This window comes from Patiria miniata, unplaced genomic scaffold, assembly GCF_015706575.1.
Source record: "Patiria miniata isolate m_02_andy unplaced genomic scaffold, ASM1570657v1 HiC_scaffold_27, whole genome shotgun sequence".
NCBI classification, from domain to species: domain Eukaryota; kingdom Metazoa; phylum Echinodermata; class Asteroidea; order Valvatida; family Asterinidae; genus Patiria; species Patiria miniata.
In genome coordinates, this window is record NW_024037066.1 from 8,025,918 (window position 1) to 8,045,539 (window position 19,622).

At 42.0% G+C, this 19,622-nt stretch overlaps 1 protein-coding gene across 1 annotated transcript; it reads right to left on the reverse strand.

Annotated features, from left to right (window-relative positions):
* Positions 1-443: 443 nt before the first annotated feature.
* Positions 444-6,601, reverse strand: LOC119734440. Its single transcript, XM_038207944.1, has 4 exons — positions 5,919-6,601; positions 4,376-4,594; positions 3,730-3,972; positions 444-893 (listed from the first exon to the last, which is right to left on the reverse strand). The coding sequence occupies exons 1-4, from the start codon at positions 6,343-6,345 to the stop codon at positions 850-852; spliced, it is 933 nt and encodes a 310-aa protein (XP_038063872.1). The 5' UTR covers positions 6,346-6,601; the 3' UTR covers positions 444-849.
* Between the last annotated feature and the right edge of the window lie 13,021 nt (positions 6,602-19,622).

Genomic DNA, 19,622 nt, shown 5'->3' on the forward strand with positions numbered 1-19,622 from the left:
TTAAGGCCCATTTTATCATCCTTCAAATTAATTTATAACCTAAGGAAGAAGAACGGTTCCTCTGATCCGAAATATCCTAGATTTGTCTGTTGTCTAGCCTCAATAAAGGCCACACTTGGAACATGTACAAAAACGTGTCGCACTTTGCCAAATTTTGATTTTCGCATTTAGGCTTAGTTTGTAGGGTTTTTTTGCTTTAGAAGCATACTCACCCTCTTTATAGGCTAATCAGAAAGTGCTGCCTTTTTCAGATGTCTCTTTTTCGTGAAATTTCCAGATTCCTTTGCACACATTTGCGTATCAAAATTTCAACATGAAATTTCATGAAAAATAGAGATCTGAAAAAGGCAGCACTTTCTGATTAGCCTACAAAGAGAGTGAGTATGCTTCTAAAGCAAAAATAAACTATAAACTAAGCCTAAATGTGAAAATCTAAATTTGACAAAGTTCGACATGTTTTTGTACATGGTAGAAGTGTGGCCTTTATTTACGGAGGTAGTCCAGTAAACTGGCCACATTTATGGGGCTATCTGTTGTAGAGGGTAGGTTGCCACTGATTATAATGCAGTCACTTGTTAAATACAACTGGAAGCAAAAGTACGCATCACGATACACTCGACAATATACATGCAGACATATACACTGTCCATAACAATTAATACCTATTAAGCTGGGGAAAGAAATTCACATGTTCTGGATGTATAGTTCCTCTAGATCACATTGGGCTCAGCAAGAAAGCGGGCAGGGTATCACCCTATGTGTAGATCACACTGGGTTCAAGAAGGAAGTGGGCGGGGCATCACACTTCTTGTAGATCACATTGGGTTAAGGAAGAACGTGGGCGGGGCATCACACAGGGACTGCTGTGAAACCGTCCGATGACTCGGGGGGTCCTGAAGGGAGAAAAAAAACACAAATAAATAAGAAACTACTTTTTTTGTGTTCATGTTGACAGCTTTATTCTCAAAAGCCATTCTTGATTTTAGTTCAGCAACATTCACTCACTGAGGAATTTCACTAAATTTTGTGCAATGATTATGACACCTTGGGTTTGGTATTGCTATTTAACTTAGATTTTTGAGTTTGAAAATGTTCACCAAGATAGCAAGTTCTTCTCAGCCAAAGCCTGAGGTGCAGAAATAAAATGATCAAAAGAAATATTTTGTCTCTTTCTTCAAGGTTTTTTTTTTGGGGGGGGGAGGATTTTTTTCACTTTTGAAGAGACCAACTATTCTGCAGGGCAAAACCAAAATTGATGATAAATTAAGAAATAATACTGAAAACAATTGAAAAGATCTTCACTGCCCCCTTGCAAGTTCTCAGAGAAGTATTGTTCACATGCACCATCACCAAATGGGAAAAAAAAAAAAGTGAAAATAGGCCACATTTTTTTTAGTGAAAGAGGCCCTTTAATGACACAATTTTGGTTCCCACAATTTTGGGGTAAAAACGGACGTGAGTCTAAGGGCTCTGATGTAAGTTTACATGTTGCAATAATTCAAACTTACATCAATATAATCATCACTGTTAGAAGTTAAGTGACTCACTTACGTGAAACATGTATTTTCCTCTACATGTACATGTACCTAGAAATAACGTTGTTATAGTGCTCAACATATGGCCTCATCAACTTTACCCAAAATGAGAAATGTTTAACCATAATCCCTCGGGCAGACCTTTTCTAAAATGACAAACTCCAACACCCAGGTGACCAAAATAAAGTATTCACGGCTGTATTTTTAGGTTTAAATCACTCAAACTTCAAGAACATGGCTGGCCCCTAAAGACCTACACCTTTCTAACTATCAAACTATTACATAAGAGCTGGCATAACATTGTGTTAGATGTTGGACGGTCAAGGATGGAAAAATGTAGCAAGATGAACATGGAATGCACAATTAAATTGATTGCAATGATGAAATGAAGCATCAAACAATGGATAATCAATGGAAATAATTAAATAGATGGAGATGCAATTTTACAGCCATTACCAAAGTGGAAATTAGGCAATAATTTGAAGTGAAAAAAAAAAATACATGCAACTTACTTGGTTTAAAAACCGACAAGTTATTCCATCTGAGATGCTTGGATTAGTGTCAAAACAAGATTGGCTTGTTAATAAAGCCTCTATGTGTGGACACAAGAGGGCGCTGTTCCTCCTTACAACATGAGCGTGTGATAGACACCTCCGTGGATCACGTGTGTGGTTGTCATCTTTTACAAAATCTTTTTGAATTAGCGTGCATGGAAGTACAAATCCTGTCATCCCCTGACCATGGTATTACCAGTCTGCATTTGAATATTTTTTTTTTTTATTTAATATTTGCTTTGAAGTTACAAACAGGGTGTCCAAGTGGCAGTTTTTGCTTTGGCGCACAGTAGCATAAACAGATGTCAGAAATAGCTTACAGGGTATCCAGAAGACCTTTCTGCCCCTGGTATCAATTGTTATTTTCCTGCGACCAAGCATAGTCACAGACCACAGCTAAAGGAATTTACAAATGTACTTCTATTTAGGTAGCAAAATCTTCTTTCAACAACCTACTCAATGGTGGCAAAGACAGTGACTTGTAGACTTGTGTACATTCAGTTTAAAAACTGTTCGTGAAAAATTCATGCTATCCTGCCCTATGCATGTGAAGCAGTGTACCCATGCATTGCCTCAAAAACAGAGCTTAGAACTGCGAGTGGTCAGAAAATGTCATCTCGCACAGCCATGCTTGGCTGCACAAAAAAAGGTGCACCTGTTGGCGTCTGGAGGCCAGTTGCTACCCCACCCACACACATTTGTACAGGGTGACCCAAAAACAGTTGTGCAAGCTGACATTCTTTAACCCTCCTACTATTTAAGAGGTCACCAATGGTCAAAATTTTCTTCCTCACCTCCTGGCCTACTGTGTACAAACCAATGGGGGTCTTGACTAATATTGACCCAAGTAATAAAAAGGCTGACAATGCATGTTTCCATAGGAGGGTTTTAACTTTCTTAAAAAGTATCCAACATCAGCATCACCAGTCATCTAGTCCCAAGCCAAGTCACAAGCTGTTTAAATGACCCATGACAAAGGCGGTCCTTTGTTACTGTTCACCTTGTTACTTGTGATTTGACTTATGATTTACACAAGCGTACGACTCAGGTTTGAGATATGGTTGCCACAATAGAGGGGTTATTTGCAGTGGGTAAGCTCTTTGGTGTTTACCTGAATTTACCAACCGTCCAACTAGCACCCTCTTATGGGCTCTGTGCACAACTAACCCTCACGCAAACACGCATCGCTTTGTGCATTTCGAAATAAGTTATGTGAACTTCTCGTTATATGCGTGTGAATCAGTATGTCCCGTCCATGGGGTATGTCCCATCCTGGGGATCTAGAAAGTGGTAAAAAGGCGCTCTCTCTTGTTGGTGCACAGATCCCATTCAGCGGCGTAGCCAGGGTTCTCATCCTAGGGTGCGGGGTTTTTTTTGGGGGGGGGGCGCCCACAAAATTCATCGCGAACTTTTTATGGGGGCCATAAATGGCGAAAGCATTGTGCTAGCTATTGTTCAGATAATCCGTCACGGGGCACTTGCTTTGTACAATAGCATGCACAATGGTTTCTCCATTGAAAGGGGCCTCACGAGTGCACATTAACTGATCACGTGTTTGGATTATTCTCCAAGGAAAACAAGACCAGATTTTGTAACAGTCCAATTTTACACACGACACCGGATTTAATCGAAAACGTCACCTGCACTGGGTTGCGGCTTGGATTCCAACTCTTCCTCGTCATTGAGGTCGTCGTGGTAGGGGTGGTGGTCATCATCATCCACCCTGTCCAGTCGCTGGTGGGCCACATGACTGACTTTGAAGCCGTTCATTGCAAACCTGGCCCCGTCCAGGATCAGATCAGGCAGCTCCAACCAGAAGTCCTTGTTGGGCGGTATGGACTCACTGAGCGGCTTGTGTTGAATGAAGACCAGCACCAAAGCACCTGGGGAAAAAATAAGGCAAGTATGTTTCATTTTCAAAGCTGGGACATTACTGGGGGGGGGGGGATATGTGTACATGTATACACATTAAAAAAGGGGACATTGGACAAAAAGAGGACAAAAGGGCCCACAGTTTGGCTGAGGTCCACTTTGAGGTGTGTGTATAAAACATATTGGAGGTCAAAAGTAAAAGAGGGACACTAGGGGGGTCCATGATTGAAGGTGTTTACACACTTGGGGGGGGGGGGGGGGCGCAAAACTGTGTACTTGTCTATATAATGTAGCCGTCAGTCAGTATTCGTGCCACCAAGAACCACCTACTTCAGTGGCCTCAAGTAAACAAGTCGGACGAGAAATGTTCCACTTAAAAATTGTGTTGTTTTTACAAGAATGTTACAAAATTACCTCCCACAAAGTAGACAATGAAAGACAAGCTGAATAGGATGCACAGCACACTGCCAAAGCTCAGGCCTGCCTTGTCTGGCTTGACCAGACAAGCATAGCGGGAACTGAGACTGAACGATGCAGCACTGTCAGTCAAGCGCAGGTACTGCAGGTTGTAGGTGTCTGAATTGGGCGTGCAGCGCAGTTGAACTTCCGTGGTGAATGGGTGAAACACATCATCTGTAGGGAGAAAGGACAAATACATTAAAATGGCTTTAAATAAATGCAGTCTGATGTGGCTTGTGAACAAATGGTGGATCTCAAAATGACTTGTGATGTCCAGTATTTACCTCTCATAAGAATGAGAGTTAAATGGTCAAAAGTGCATGCATAAGGGTGCAAGTTTTGACCAGAATTGAATGACAGTCAACAGCCGCACTGATGCACTTTGCCACAATTTGACACATGCTCAGTGCGGGCACGATTATCACAACCCATGACGTCATGTATCATGACGCTTTCGTGAACAATGGCAGCCAAAATTCATCCTAATTCAACCCGAAATTACAAGATAACTAGACCTCTGAAGGTAATGAATTCAACAGGTTTTTTTGCTATGCAGTTATAGAATACTTGGGGTGATTATATTAAATGTGATAAATAATTTCGATCTTGATTTGATTTTCGGCTCCCTTAGCCATGGACCTTTTCGGCCATTTTGCATACATGATTGTGTGGCTGAACATACGGAGGAAGTCCAGTATTTCAGCCACATTTATGGTGTTATCAAGCTCGCTTCACATTTCCATGTGTAACCAACCAGCCAATAGGCCTCGTCTTTAAAAGGGCAATTCTATACATTTGGATGACATTGTCAGGCACGTTGATTAGTTGCTAGTGCTAGCTGCTGTTGGAAAAGTAAATGTGATACTCCACTAAAAATGTGACATCTATTGAGTAATTACAGACCAAACTAAGGACGATCGTGTAGTGTAGGGCCCGGTTGCTATAAAGGAACAAAATCCACTTTAATATTATTGGACCTACCAAACTAGTTGGCAACATTCTCAATAAACAGGTAGGCCCTATGTCATAGAGAGAGAGGGCAGGGTTTCTTTTTTTTTTTTGAAGGAAATTTGGGGGTAAAAATGATGACAGTGCAGCGACAACAGGCGACACGAAAATAAAGAGGGCGATCACCGCGCGATGTACCATGAGCACACATGGCACACCGAGTCGCAAGGTACAAACCGCGCAGGAAAAGCATGATTTCGATACCAAGAATCTGTTCAAAATTGCAAAAAGGGTGTCACATTAGAATTGAGAAAAATCTGCTTTTGATTGTAAAGGTGATTTTTGAGCAATAAAAAACATTTTGATCTAATTTGATCAAAACAATACAGGGGCCTACACTTCACCATCGCCAAACTACCCCACCTTTCAACCGCAACTTTGTGCAGTTGTAGCCTACATGTACATCATGTGGTGGGGGGACGTACGTTGGATTTTACGGAATTGCCCAATATGAATCAAACATGTGCAAGAGTAGCAAAGACAAGTGTACCATTGGTGTAGTGAACAGTCATTTGCTGCGTAGGGGGATGATAAATGAAGTCCGTCGTGATGTGTTTCGCAATGTTGAAGTATCTTGTTTTCCGTTCTGCTGTAGATGTCTCCGTTTGGCATACAGCAACATATTCACACGCCGTTTCCTGACCGCTGACTGCATCAGGAATCGAGAATGGTACACAAGGATCGTAATAAAATTTTTCAGAGCTATTTCGACCCACAATCTCAAAATAAGGGGTTGGGGAGCCTGAAAGCTTTGAGAGGTCATAGCGCCCGCTATTGTCTGACATAGTACAGGAACATTTACTGTCCAGGATGCACTTGACTGGGCCGCCCGTAATTCCATCAGACAAAACGCAAAATACGAGGTTTGCAGAAGACAACCAAAGCACCAAAAAACAGGCTCTCTTGGAGAAGCTCATGTTAAGGGTTGGAGTTCCAGTCTTGTAACTAAATTGTAGGAAGGGACGCTGACGACAGTGATGTACGATTGAAGAATAATATACTGTAAAATGACATCAAAACACGACGAGAATCATACTGGGAACACGTAGCCTCCCTGATCGAGTTCTGTAACAATGATGTCGAGCGCGATTTGTGGATATGCGCAATCGGCAGATTGAGACCCCATCGACCGATCACGCAAGTTCGTGCACGATCGGTCGATCGCGCAGGTAGCCTTTTGTCAAGTCCATCGATGACTAGACTTGGCCGGTTGCTGTTAATATGAAAATGAAAATCGGACTCCACTACCTTTGAATTGATTACATGTCCGCGATGGCCCATGGTGAAATAAAACAGCCCACGGCTTGATAAAAGCCTAGGTTACGAGATAAGCCCTTTCTTTTGTTTGTAAACATTGGCGCCATTTTATATGGGCTGCCGCAAGCGCATAAATTGAAGCCGTGGTTGGTAACATATTTTTCCAAAACAAATCCCCATAACGCCCTCAATAATCAATATACATAGCTAAAAGGCATGTGTAGGAATTATTATGTAGCTTTGTTGACAACGTTCTATTTTCAACAATCAAATAATATTTTGGATATCTGTAATAACTCTTCTTCATTTTTGCAGTGTTGGACCTTCCATAGTTTTGCAACCCGCGTGTGCAGTTTGCCAACGAAGCCTAGAAAGGTCTTTTATGAGCGTGATCTGCAGATTGCGCAGATCCACTGATCGCGCCTCCGAAAAATATAATTATAGTTTAACGAAAGAGGGCGCTGTCATTTGTGACCTGCTGGTTTTATTATGTCTATGGCTTTGAAAATCACCAATAAATAACCGGACCCCCATCCATGGCTTTTTGAGTTTTATATACCATTTAAAAAGAACAACTCTTTAGTACGGAGCTCTGGAAGTGCCATCCGATTTGTTCAGATACTGACATATTTTATCTCCGGACGAAGACAAAATACAGGCAAGACTATGACGACATCCTGAGATAATTTGTTGGGGGATGACGACATCCTCTAAGTAGGATGACGACATATCGTCATAATTTAATATGGTATGACGACATCCTGATAATAGGATGACAACATCTTAAGACAATGTCTTCTGGCATGATGACATCCTGGGATAGTTTATTAGGGGATGACGACATTCTGAAAATAGGATGACGACATCCCGAGATAATTTATGATGGGATGACGACATCCTGAAAGTAGGATGAGGACATCCTGAGATATTACGGGGTGCATTGAATCCATCTTGGAAACGCACAGACATCATGACCTCTGATCATCAAATAAATACCATGTATATACAGCGATAGGGTAAATTGTTTACAAGCCGCACGTCCACCTGTGCGTTTTTGAAGATGGCTTTAATGCACCCTATGCATATGATAAAGTATGTCATGATGTCGTCACCCTGCTTCCAGGATGGCGTCATCCCATAACAAACTATCTGAGGATGTTGTCATCCTACTCTCAGAATGTCGTCACCCCATAATAAATTATATGAGGATGTCGTCATCTTACTTTCAGGATGTCATCATGACATAATAAATTATATCAGGATGGCGTCATCCTATTTTCAGGATGTCGTCATCCCCTAATAAACTATCTCAGGATGTCGTCTTCCTCAGTTTAGGATGTCGTCATCCCCTAATAATTTATCTCAGGATGTCGTCATCCTATTTTTAGGATGTTGTCATGCCATAATAAATTATATCAGGATATCGTCTTCCTATTTTCAGGATGTCGTCGTCCCATGATAAATTATCTCGAGATGTCGTCATCCTTCTTTCAGAATGTCGCAATCCCCTAATGAATCATCTCAGGATGTCGTCATCTTGCCTGTATACATGTATTATGTCGTCATCCTGAGATAAAATAAGTCAGTATCTGAACAAGTCGGATGGCACTTCCATAGATCCGTACTTTAGCTTTGTAATGTGATACCAAATATATTTCTGTTGCTCATTTACTTCCAAAGATATGCCGCGGGAAAGTAGTGCGTTGCCGAACTTCCGCGACCTCATTTCGAGAAAAACAGCTTTGAAAAAAAGTTGTGTTTTGCGCGTTATACTGGTGCATGCATGAGGAGGGTCGCTGGACACCCTGGTGGAACTGAATCCATTTTCAAGGGCATCTCCATCAACATTAAAAACACTCAACGTTGCTGAACATGCCAGCGTAAGGGCGGAAGAAACCTTGCTGTTCAACGGCCATCATGTTCCGGGTTGGAGGCGAATCATATAGGATATTGATGATTTAATATCGCTGCCTCACAAGCAGATCACATCATGTACTTATTAGGCTACGTAGGGCTAATCACCCACATGAGTCCTTGAGAATAAGATCGTTCTCACCAATCTCGTTTCGGAAAGTCACAAAGATAAGAATGGAAAATCTCGAGTGCATAGACGACGGATGTCTTGGATTAGTTCCAACAGGATGAAGAGGCCGGCAGGGAAAAACCAACTGGACCTTTGTTTCAAGCCGCCGAAAGCCCTTCAATGTATCTACCAAGAAATGTAACATCTCAACGTACAATGTGCGTACCCTCCACCAAGCAGGCAAATTCCATCAGCTCAATACAGGATGCGAGGAATTCAACATCGACATAGTAGCTGTCCAAGAACACAGGTGGTTGACTACAGACCCTGTAGCTTACCACTGGAGTGACAATAACAACTGGCTCTTCCTTTACTCTTCTGCTAGCAAAGGAAGGCAAGGAGGCGTGGGCCTGCTGCTCAGAAAAGACATAGCAAAGCACTTGCGCATGCTGTGAAAGAATCTCAGACAGAGTCATCATGACAAACTTTGAAGGCAACCCAAAGGTGACAATTAATCATCTCTGCATGATGCACCTACTGAGGATGCAACCCAGGAGCCAAAGGATGAATTCTGTGACACACTACTTGACGCAATCCAGACCATACCAGCACCAGCACACAATGTGGTTCTACTCGCAGAAGACTTCAATGCTGGAGTTGGTCAAGACAATCATTTAAGCAATTCTAGGATTTTTGGACAAGCTTCTTTCCGTGATTTACCAACAGAAATCGAGCCCAACTGACTGAGCTGTATGTCGACAAGTGCAGTTTAAATTCCCTCAGCCAAAAGGCAGGTAATGGTATGGGAGAATTCCAGCGGTAGCCACGTCCAACTTGACCACATCCTTATAAGAGGCAAACGGCTGAACTCAATCCGAAACTGTCGTACATACCACACAGTGGAGCTTGCGGACTCAGACCATGATATGATTGTCACCGCAAGGCTCAAACTCAGGCTCAGGACAGCTGGAGGCTGAGTTTGAAATTTTGCGGTGATGATCCTATGGTCTGAGTCAAGCTCCACTGTGTTTCTTTAGTTTGCTCTTGTCATATCTTGAATGTTTGATATGACTGGATTATATTTGACATGACTGGAGCAAACTACAGCAATCACAATAGCAAATACAAGTGAAAGGATCTTTAAATTTGGCTCTGAAGAATTGCTTTGAGGTACTGATGTCATAGCAAAAAACCTCAGTATTCAAAAAAATCAAACCACATATGACTCTTTTGAGACAGCAGTGAATGATGCAGCTCTGAACACTCTGGGGAGAAAAAAATCATCACCTTTGCCATCATGGGTGAGCTCCCAGACTGAAGACCTGCGTCGGCATCGCGATGCTGCGAAGGCTATTAGTTCCAAATATCACGCAGTCCAGCTTCTAGAAAAATTTGGCGCAAATTGGCAGACGACCTGACCAAATCACATCAAGAAGATGAGGCAAAGCACCAGGAGAACCAAATGAGGGAACTTAGCATTGCTACATCATAAAGAAATGACACCAAGAAAACATGGTCACTGGTCAATACACTGGCACGAAAGAAAAACGCTAAAAGAGTGAAGGTGACAAATAGAGATGGTTTCAAAGTTAACACCACATCAGAACTGCTTGAAAAATGGAGAAACCGTTTCAGGGACCTTCTGAATGCAGATCTAAATATCACAACAGAACTGCCTACTGCAGCATCTCTTGACTTACCCATAGACACCAGTACAATCACTCTTGACGAAGTACAAAAAGCAATCAGCACACTCAAGTGCGGAAACTGAAGGCAGATGATGTGACAATGCAATCACTTAAAGAATGGAGGTTTCTACATCCAAACCATCGTCCATGATATCTGCAACCATGAAGGTCCACACCTCCAGGGCAGCCCCTTCCCAGTAGAAGACCAACATCATTCTATCATTGCCAAAGAAAGCCGACTTATCACAGATGGGTAAATACAGAGGCATCAGCCTGATGTCAATCGCAGCCAAAGCATACAACAGGATAATGCTGATGGAAAACGACCCGTAGTGGACCCAGTACTGCTGAGGGCAAACCAAGCTGGCTTCAGAAATGGTAGGAGCTGCTCAGAACAGACACATTCTTCGCAGAATCATGGAAGGGGCAAAAGATCAACAGCTTCCACTATTTATTACATTCCTCGACTTTCGCAAATCATTTGATTCCATAGACCGTTCAATGATGTTTGCCATTCTTCGTCACTATGCAATCCCACATGAAGTCCAAGCAATCAAGTGGCTGTATGATAACTCAAAGAGTGCAGTACGTGGCGTTGATGGTCTACTCACTGACACTTTTGAAGTATCGAACTGGAGTACTAAAGGGGATACACTTGCACCTTTCTTGTTTATCATCATCAATGATCATGAACAAAGCTAGCGATGGATTTGGTTTTGTCACCGCTTCAAGAAGATTTTCTAGGGAACCAGCCCGCAAACTTAATGGTCTATAAGACTTCGCAGATAAATATTGCCTTACCGTGGAAGAATCACTGGACCAAGCCTAAGAACAGCTCAAATGTCATACGGATGCTGAAAAGACCGTGCCTCCATATAAACACAAGCAATACAGAAGTTATGCCATTTGATCCTTCTTGCCCAGGAGATCTTACCATCATGGGATGGTGAAAAAATCCAGAAGGTTGATGACTTCCAGTACCTGGGTTCAACAGAAAACGACATACGCCGTAGAAGAGCATTAGCCTGGGCAGCATTCTGGAAGCTTGAAAAAATCTGGAAATCGCATACAATTCATCTTGATCTCAAGCTCAAGATCTTCCAAACTTCATGCCTCGCCATCCTCATGTATGCCTGTGAATCGTGGGTAGTGACCAAAGACCTTGAAGCTTACATCGATAGCTTTGCTACAAACTGTTACCGTATTATTTAGAAGATCCGGCGGAGAGACAACGTCAGTAAAGATGAAGTCTACGAGATAACATGACAACAGCCCCTCTCCTTCACCATTTACCAGCGGCAGCTTAAATGGCTTGGCCACGCACTGAGAAAACCAAAAGACGACCTGGTCAACGCCCGCTACCAACCTGTCCATGGGAACCGTAGGAGAGGAAGACCTACTTTGATGTACACACAGTTCATAATTGCCAGACTACTCTCTAAAGATGTAGCTCTTACACCTAAGGAGATTCGTGAGGCTGGCCAAGATCGAGCCATTTGGAGAAACCTTGTGATTGGCTACTGCGCAGCCAGTACTACTAGTACAAGAATTGTTCGTGTTGCATTTTGTCGTCTTCGTCATCGTTGTTTTTTCACCCCAAATTTCCCACAAAAAATATAAGCCCTGCCCTCCACATGTATCCACGGCACTCTTGTTGGTTTTAAATATTGCTATCTAGTTTGGTAAGTTTAACACCCCCACCTACTCACACAATCGTAAATAAAAAGACTGCTCAATTAGCTGATGCGCATAGCGCAAGTATATGTACAATACATGGTTGTCAGGTCAACTCGCCCCCTGGCCGACTCACCCCTTACTGACTCGCCCCCTGACCGACTCGCCCCTTACAAGCTCCCCCCCCCCCGGCCGACTCGCCCCCTAGCCGACCCCCCCCCCCCCCCCCCCCCCCTCGCCAACTCCCCCCTCCTATTACAGAATGTAGTACCGTATTTTGAACAGGCGGACATTATACCAGTATAATTTTTTGGGGGTGTCACGGGACGGGGGGATATTTTTTAGGAATTTGTATGATAATTTTTTTTTTTTTACAGATCTGGGGGGGGGGGGGGGGGGGGTTTGAACCCCAAAACCCCCCTCTGGATCCGCGCCTGGTTTCTCAAACAAAAATTAAATTATTGTCTTGTCCTTCATCTTTTGATTTCCTTTCAATTTTGGGTAGACTTAGCCAATGAATTTTTTAAATATTCACACCAAAACAAAATCACCTCCTGAAAAGTGATAGTTCCCAAGCCTGCATTTAGCCATTTTATAAGTGGCAACCTTCCACTTTCTCAGGCAAATAGGACCCACTTTTCAACCGTAATTTTATCAAGTCTGGCCTCAGATGTAAGCCCCCAAAACCAGGGAGTTGATCCTTGGCCATATTTACACAATTCCACCGTATTTAAAGCCAAACGGTCTCCGTTTTCAAAAGAATTTTTTTTTTTTTTGGGGGGGGGACCTTTTATGCTAATGAGCTCGCGTAGAAATTCTCACTTGAATTAGTTCACTGCACCCGTATGTTCATCCCTTCCGCTTTCGCTCGTACCCCCCGCCCTGCAAACAGGACGCTGGGATACTCTGATGAGCTTCACAGAATCTTGCGAAGGAAGTGACCTATGACCTATGTATAAAGCATCTGGCTGCAGCTAGCCGTTCAAGACCGCAGTTAGACAATGTGCGCAAATAATATCCGAAAACTTCCCATGGAATTGCGCACATTCCATACCAGATGTGATATCTGTTTCATTGCGGACCATGTGGACCATAATGCAATCTGACCGTTCGTGATTCGAAACGGAGCCTGAGCGAGTGACGGGAATTGTAAATTTACAACACAGATAAGTTTTACAAAATTTCCTACATTAGGCCAAAAAAAAAATAAGTTGGTCTCTGGTCAGCGCGCGCGTCGATTTTAACCATGCGCGTCGATCTTTTTTTTTCAAAAATGTTCCGCGGTAGCTCCAACAGCGCCCTCTACTTCCGCACCTCCTCAATTTTTTTTACCAAAGAGCACCAAGGAATGGGAAATTGCACCAAGGCAAATGATTGAAAGCACCAAGGCAAATTATAGAGGACACCAATGTACATGAGGACACCAAAAAAGCAAAATAGTACCCACCTTGTCTGTGCAATCGAAGCTTGAAGAAAAAAAAAAAGCAAAAAAAAAAAAAAAAAAGCCGCGTGGCCGCGTCAATTCCGGAACTTTGGTCTGACCAGAGACCGAATATTTTTTTGTGTGGCCTTATTACTCTTTTCTACGAGAGAAAAACATCTCTAGTTTAAAACTGGAATAAAAGAGTTATGAATCAGTCTCAGTGGCATTTCAAACCTTGCAGAGTCATGACCTTGATGACGCGCAGGTCACTTGTCCCGCAAAATCCAACCAATCAGAGCGTGAATCATCCGAGTATCCCAGCGTCCTGTTTGCAGGGCGGGGGGGTACGAGCGAACCCTTCCGCTTAGTTTGTGCGCATGCGCCAACATCTCGGCTTATGCCAGTGACTGTCGAAATGGCAGCGCCGCGGAGAGGAAAGACACACCAATTTTCATCTGAAATCATTCTGTTCATTTTGCTAGCAAGATGCATACCACCCGATGAAATTAAATTAGTTTATTTTTATTTTATTCACCATATTTTTTTTTTTTAAATCGACATTTTTAAGGAAATGTCGTTTTAGATCGTTGTTTGCTCTCCATTTCCATGCAACCATCGGCAATAAGGGCCAACTTAAAAACACCGAAAATTCTGCATGAGGAAAAAACATAAGAAACAGCGGCCCTCAATTGACATATACAGAAACCTTTTCGCACGCAATGGCCGTCCGAGTTCGGGCGGTCTGTTCTTGACAGCGGAGTATTTTTATTGTCCTCGCACTCGAATGGCGAATCGCACTCGAAAGTGGATATTATCTGTGTTGTTAAAATTATGAATGTTTAACCTTTAGGCCAAAAAAAACAAAGTCTCCGGTTTCTGGTATGCGCGCGCGTCGCCGTAGCCATGCGCGTCGGCAAAATGAAAAAGCTTTTTTTTTCAATAAAAGATGATGTCTCAAAACCGCCAAACTCACTGATTTGACTGGAATCCTGCTGCTGCACAGTTTTAACGTGTTTTTTTTAGATGGGGTTATGATCGAGAATAAGCTTAATGTGGCCTCTCTGGACTCCCATATATTTGCACTAAGTTTAGTCGGGCACCATTTGCAGTCATCAGCCGACATTTGAAGCAAAAAAAAAACAGGTAAAAAAAAAAAAAGCCGCGTCGCCGCACCACTTTTTGGGCAAGCTCCAAACCAGAAACCGGAGACTTTTTTTTGGCCTGAGGGTTCTCGAATTAACAAGATGATTGTTAGCTCAAGTATTATTACATTTGCTTGATCATGACTTAATTACATTTGGAACGCGGTGGGAAGTAATCCGAGTATCAGACACGCATTTGTGCAGAACCGCACGACGAACGTCTGATGTGATTTATACAAGCATGCACATTTTACGCCATCCCACGCGCCAGCCAATCGGAGTCAACTTTAGAAATTGTGACGTCATTTCGATCAGAAATTTGGACTAAGCTGTTGATTGGTCAATTTGGGTACCGTGTTTTTGTAACGCAACATCTGGTTACGAAAGACCCAACAGAAGGCGCCCGCTGAATGGTCAGATCTTGAGGTCAAGACACAGTCTGGCGTTAATTAATCGCCGAATCTGCTGCATATCACAGATAGGCTGCTAAGGTCAGGGCTGTCATCCTATAGCGAGTGAGGGGAAGGGAAGGGGGCACTAGGGTGGATGGGGGCGACGATTTTTTTTGGGGGGGGGGCTGCACCCCCACGCCCCCCCCCCCCCCCCCTTACCCGTAGCTACGCCGCTGCCTACTTGTGTCAGGGAATATTCCATAGACTAGGTGGGAAGCGCTTGCGTGTGAAGCCTCACATGAAATCGCCCGGGGCGCCGGCGGGATAAAAATGATTTGAAGGAAACAATTGTGCAACGAGTTACGGTTGAATGGGAAAAAAAACCACATCCGTACGTGACAAGGGTGCGACTGCTGTTTGAAAAGAATTTATAGGACAAGGAAGTAAACAAAAAAAAGTGCTTCGCAAAAATACAAATAAATGATGCGACAATAGGGCAAACATTTCATAGTTGACGATACAGGTGAGCTGAGCTGACGTTGTTGGTCTTGAACTGATCCAAACCATAAACTTTCCGCACTTTGGAAAAATTCTCCTGTCGGTGCAGCGGATCTAGCGGGTCTGCAAAAACAATGCGTCGCCGACGCAAAGAGCAAACGGCCCTGCTGGCTCTTCTATTTACATCGGCTGTCTTGCTGTCATCCACAGACGCTCAAGGTACGCAATCATTACTCTATGTCATACGCACATACAAAACAATCTTATTTGGTTTTCTCCTATAGCCCCCTTGTACTTAATTAAGTTACTTTCCCCCGAGTTTCACCCCAACATTTTTTTTGATTAAAACAAAAATTGCTCTTGATTTACCAATACAAAAGTCATTCCCTTTTGACTGAGACATCGAACAAAACTTCGACCTGTTAGTTATTAATGTTTACTTTATAAACTTCTAATTATTTGCGGTCCGACAAATAGTTCAGGCGTATTGTCTTGTACGTTATCATACGGAAGCGTATTTTCAGAGGGTTGCAAACGTTCAAACAAATGTTTTTGCTCGTTTAAGTGACAACTTGGGAAATTTGTTATGAAAAAATTGGATAAGTTGAAGAACAATGGTAAAGCAACTTTAAACATACGTACGTTAAAAAATATTGCATATAACATTTTACGCTGAAATGCGGCCATGAAAGGTCGGCAGATGTTTTAACAATGAACTTTTCATTGCCTGAAATCTATTTGTATGCATATTTGCTATCGAACTAGATGTCAGTCTTACGGAAAAGTTCCGTTGAAAATTACCCTCTTTATCTTTCGCCGCTTCGGGTTGAGTATTGGCAGGATGGCTTTTGTTCTATACGTTTACTTAAAGAGAGTGAGTCAAAAAGAAAATGACATCGATTAAATATTTTATCCCTTAAAAACAATCACATTTGAATGAAGCATGTCTCAAAAGAGCATGTTTCTTCCTCATATCTGAATTTTTTTAAATTTTACATAGAATGATCCATGCTATCAGAAATTATGCATGTTTTACTAAGGCCAAAAAAAAAAGTCTCCGGTTTCTGGTATGCGCGCGCGTCGCCGTAGCCATGCGCGTCGGCAAAATGAAAAAGTTTTGTTTTTCAATAAAAGATGATGTCTCAAAACCGCCAAACTCACTGGTTTGACTGGAATCCTGCTGCTGCACAATTTTAACGTGTTTTTAGATGGGGTTATGATCGAGAATAAGCTTTATGTGGCCTCTCTGGACTCCCATATATTTGCACTAAGTTTAGTCGGGCACCATTTGCAGTCATCAGCCGACATTTGAAGCAAAAAAAAAAAAAAAAAAAACAGGTAAAAAAAAAAAAAAGAAGCCGCGTCGCCGCACCACTTTTGGGGCAAGCTCCATACCAGAAACCGGAGACTTTTTTTTTTGGCCTAAAAGAAGCAATTTTTGTAGCTGTCCATGGAATGCCATTAGAAGTTATTGAGCTGAGTGAGATTACAGATTACACACAGGCATTCAAATGCAAATGGGATTTTACTCATTTAAGTCAAGCATAAAACATTATTATTACAGTCCGATTCTGTGTCTTGAATACGGGGAACAAGTCAACTCTTTTTCTTTTCCCCCTAAAATTCATTATGTATTGATTGCAATATTTGTCTGTTTTCCTTTGCAAGTTTTCGTTCATTCACTGAGGTGGGAAAACGTCAATTTTTCATTGTAAACTATGTATACATAATGGGTTTTCATCAGCTCGTAGAAACGTAAATGGTCAGTGGTGGACAGCAGACGTTTGTGATCTTTTTATTAAAAAATAGTCATAAAATGGGAACAGAGTATGCAAATTATTTAAATTTCCACAGTTACTAGTCAGTAACATGTACTTTAAACCTTTTTTTTTATGAAATGGAGCGAGCCACACTTTTATTTTTTTGTCCAATTCAGTCACTTTCTTTATTCTGCTAACATGCAAATGTTTACATATTATGGCACAAGTTGGACAACGAAACCATGTGCTACTAAATCAGGAGTCCATGCATGGGCTGTACGGGCTTAGCATTTATATTCCGCTGTTCAAATTCAGCTCGCTGGGAAATCTGGCAGCTGAGTTACCCCTCAAAACCAAAACTACTGATGTTCTAGGCCAACGTTACGGGTGCAGTACTGCCGTTCTTGGCGTTACTATCATCACGTAGGATGATGTCGTAGATGTTTTGAACTTTGCCCATGTGAATGTTGTGGACGGTAATTAGTTATTGCCGAAACTCGTCGTAAACGACTCTGATTTTCTGCCCAAATGCTGTGCCCATTTAACACCTCAACAACTCACAAGTGTCCCTGATATCAATAATAAATACGATTAGAAAATCGGATAGTGCCAGAAATACAACGTTTTTTGTTTACTTGCTTGATTACGTATTGATTCAATTCAAAGTTATATGCCACTGCACTAAAAAACTTTTCTGTTTAATACTGACATCATGCAATTCGTCATGACTGTATCACGTGAAATAAAACAAAAAGCAAAAGAGAAAGGTGCACATATAAGACAAAATTGCAGAGAACAGAATATTTAATTTGCAGAATCATTTTTAGAAAAGTTGCATGGGTAGGTTGATTTATAGATTTTCAATAATTAATTGTAATAATTAACTGTAATATGTTACATAAACATGACGTCATAATGTACACCTCCCTTTTCTTTTGACGTTTAAGAATCTGAATTTGGATGTATATTGAATAAATACGCTGCGAAGTGATTTCATGAGGTCAACATTCACCATTAGTGCGACAAAATAATTTGAGTCTTTCATAACGTAAAGTGAATTATTTTTGCTAGGAAATGTGAGTTCACAACGGCTAAAAACTACGTGATAGCTTCGGTTTTGTTAACGCTTATCATTTCTGGACTATATTAAAGAAATCATGTGGCTGCTTTATTTAACAACTTATTGAGGTTTAAAACATTAATGATAGAGTTCTAAAAATAGTCATATTAGCATTTCGTTTTTGCTCTTGTTTATGTCATGTATATTTGAAATGTACTTTCAATTGCCCGTGGGTTTTGGAGTTTGTTTCGTTTTTTTACTACTTAACGACACACGTTAAATCAAAAATATACGTGCATGGTCGACGTCCGCGATGCAATTCGACGACAGCATTGCCTAATAAGGCTGAGTTTTACTTATTAGACTAGACTGCTGAGTTTGAATTTCTTGGTGTATCTGAGTGTAACCTTCCGAAGAGAACAAACGAAGAGAACGACATAAAGTTTGGTTTACAATAGGCCTAACTGTCTTTGATTGGTGTCGACTGAAAGATGAGTGAACAGTGATGGGACTGATGGAGGATTCGAGTCCGGACCCGAGTCCATTTTTTTAAGACTCGTGACTCGGCTCGGACACGTGGCCTTTTGGACTCGGCTTGACTCGTATATAAAGTACATAGTGCACGAAATGCCGACTCTTTTTACTACCGGAGTCTTACATAGCGCACGTATCTACCAACAATTAGGTACTCAAGGCGCTGATTAATATGAATTTATTGGGTAAATAAAGGAATATATGGGTAAATAAAGGATTTCAAATAATGATACCCATTTTATGCAGCACCTTATAAGGGTTTACATAAATCAATACAAATATCATACAAATATTGCGCAAATGACTCTCAAGAGTCAGTATTTTGGGCAGTGGCGTAGCCAGGAATTTTTCAGTGGGGGGGGGGGGGGGGGGGGGGGGGGGGGGGGGGGGCTGGAACATTTCATGGGGGGCGTCAAGCAGTGGCGTCAATCGCTTCTCAAAAGTGGGGGGGGGGGGACATACCTTGATCATAACTGATGCAAGCGCGAAGCGCGAAGCCCTTACGGCGTGGGGTTCGGGGCCCGCTTAAGGGCCCCGAATAAAATTGGATTCTAGATGTTCTGTGGTGTGATTTGAAGCAATTTCTTACGACTTTCCTCCATGCTTTAACTAATATTTTCTTGGCAAAAGATAATATTTGAACATCGTTTTCGAGGTTGGAGATATTGAATCAACTATCGGTATTCTGAGCTATTGGCGTGGGGTTCGGGGCCCGCATAAGGGCCCCGAAAAAATTGGATTTT

Bases quoted from the DNA above. Each gene is read 5' to 3' on its own strand.
- LOC119734440 (XM_038207944.1), bottom strand. From the start codon at position 6,345: ATGAGCTTCTCCAAGAGAGCCTGTTTTTTGGTGCTTTGGTTGTCTTCT. The intron at 3,973-4,375 runs GTAATTTTGTAA...TTTTTTCCCCAG, and splicing joins CATTGTCTACTTTGTGGGAG to GTGCTTTGGTGCTGGTCTTC. The intron at 894-3,729 runs GTGACGTTTTCG...TTCTCCCTTCAG, and splicing joins CAAGCCGCAACCCAGTGCAG to GACCCCCCGAGTCATCGGAC.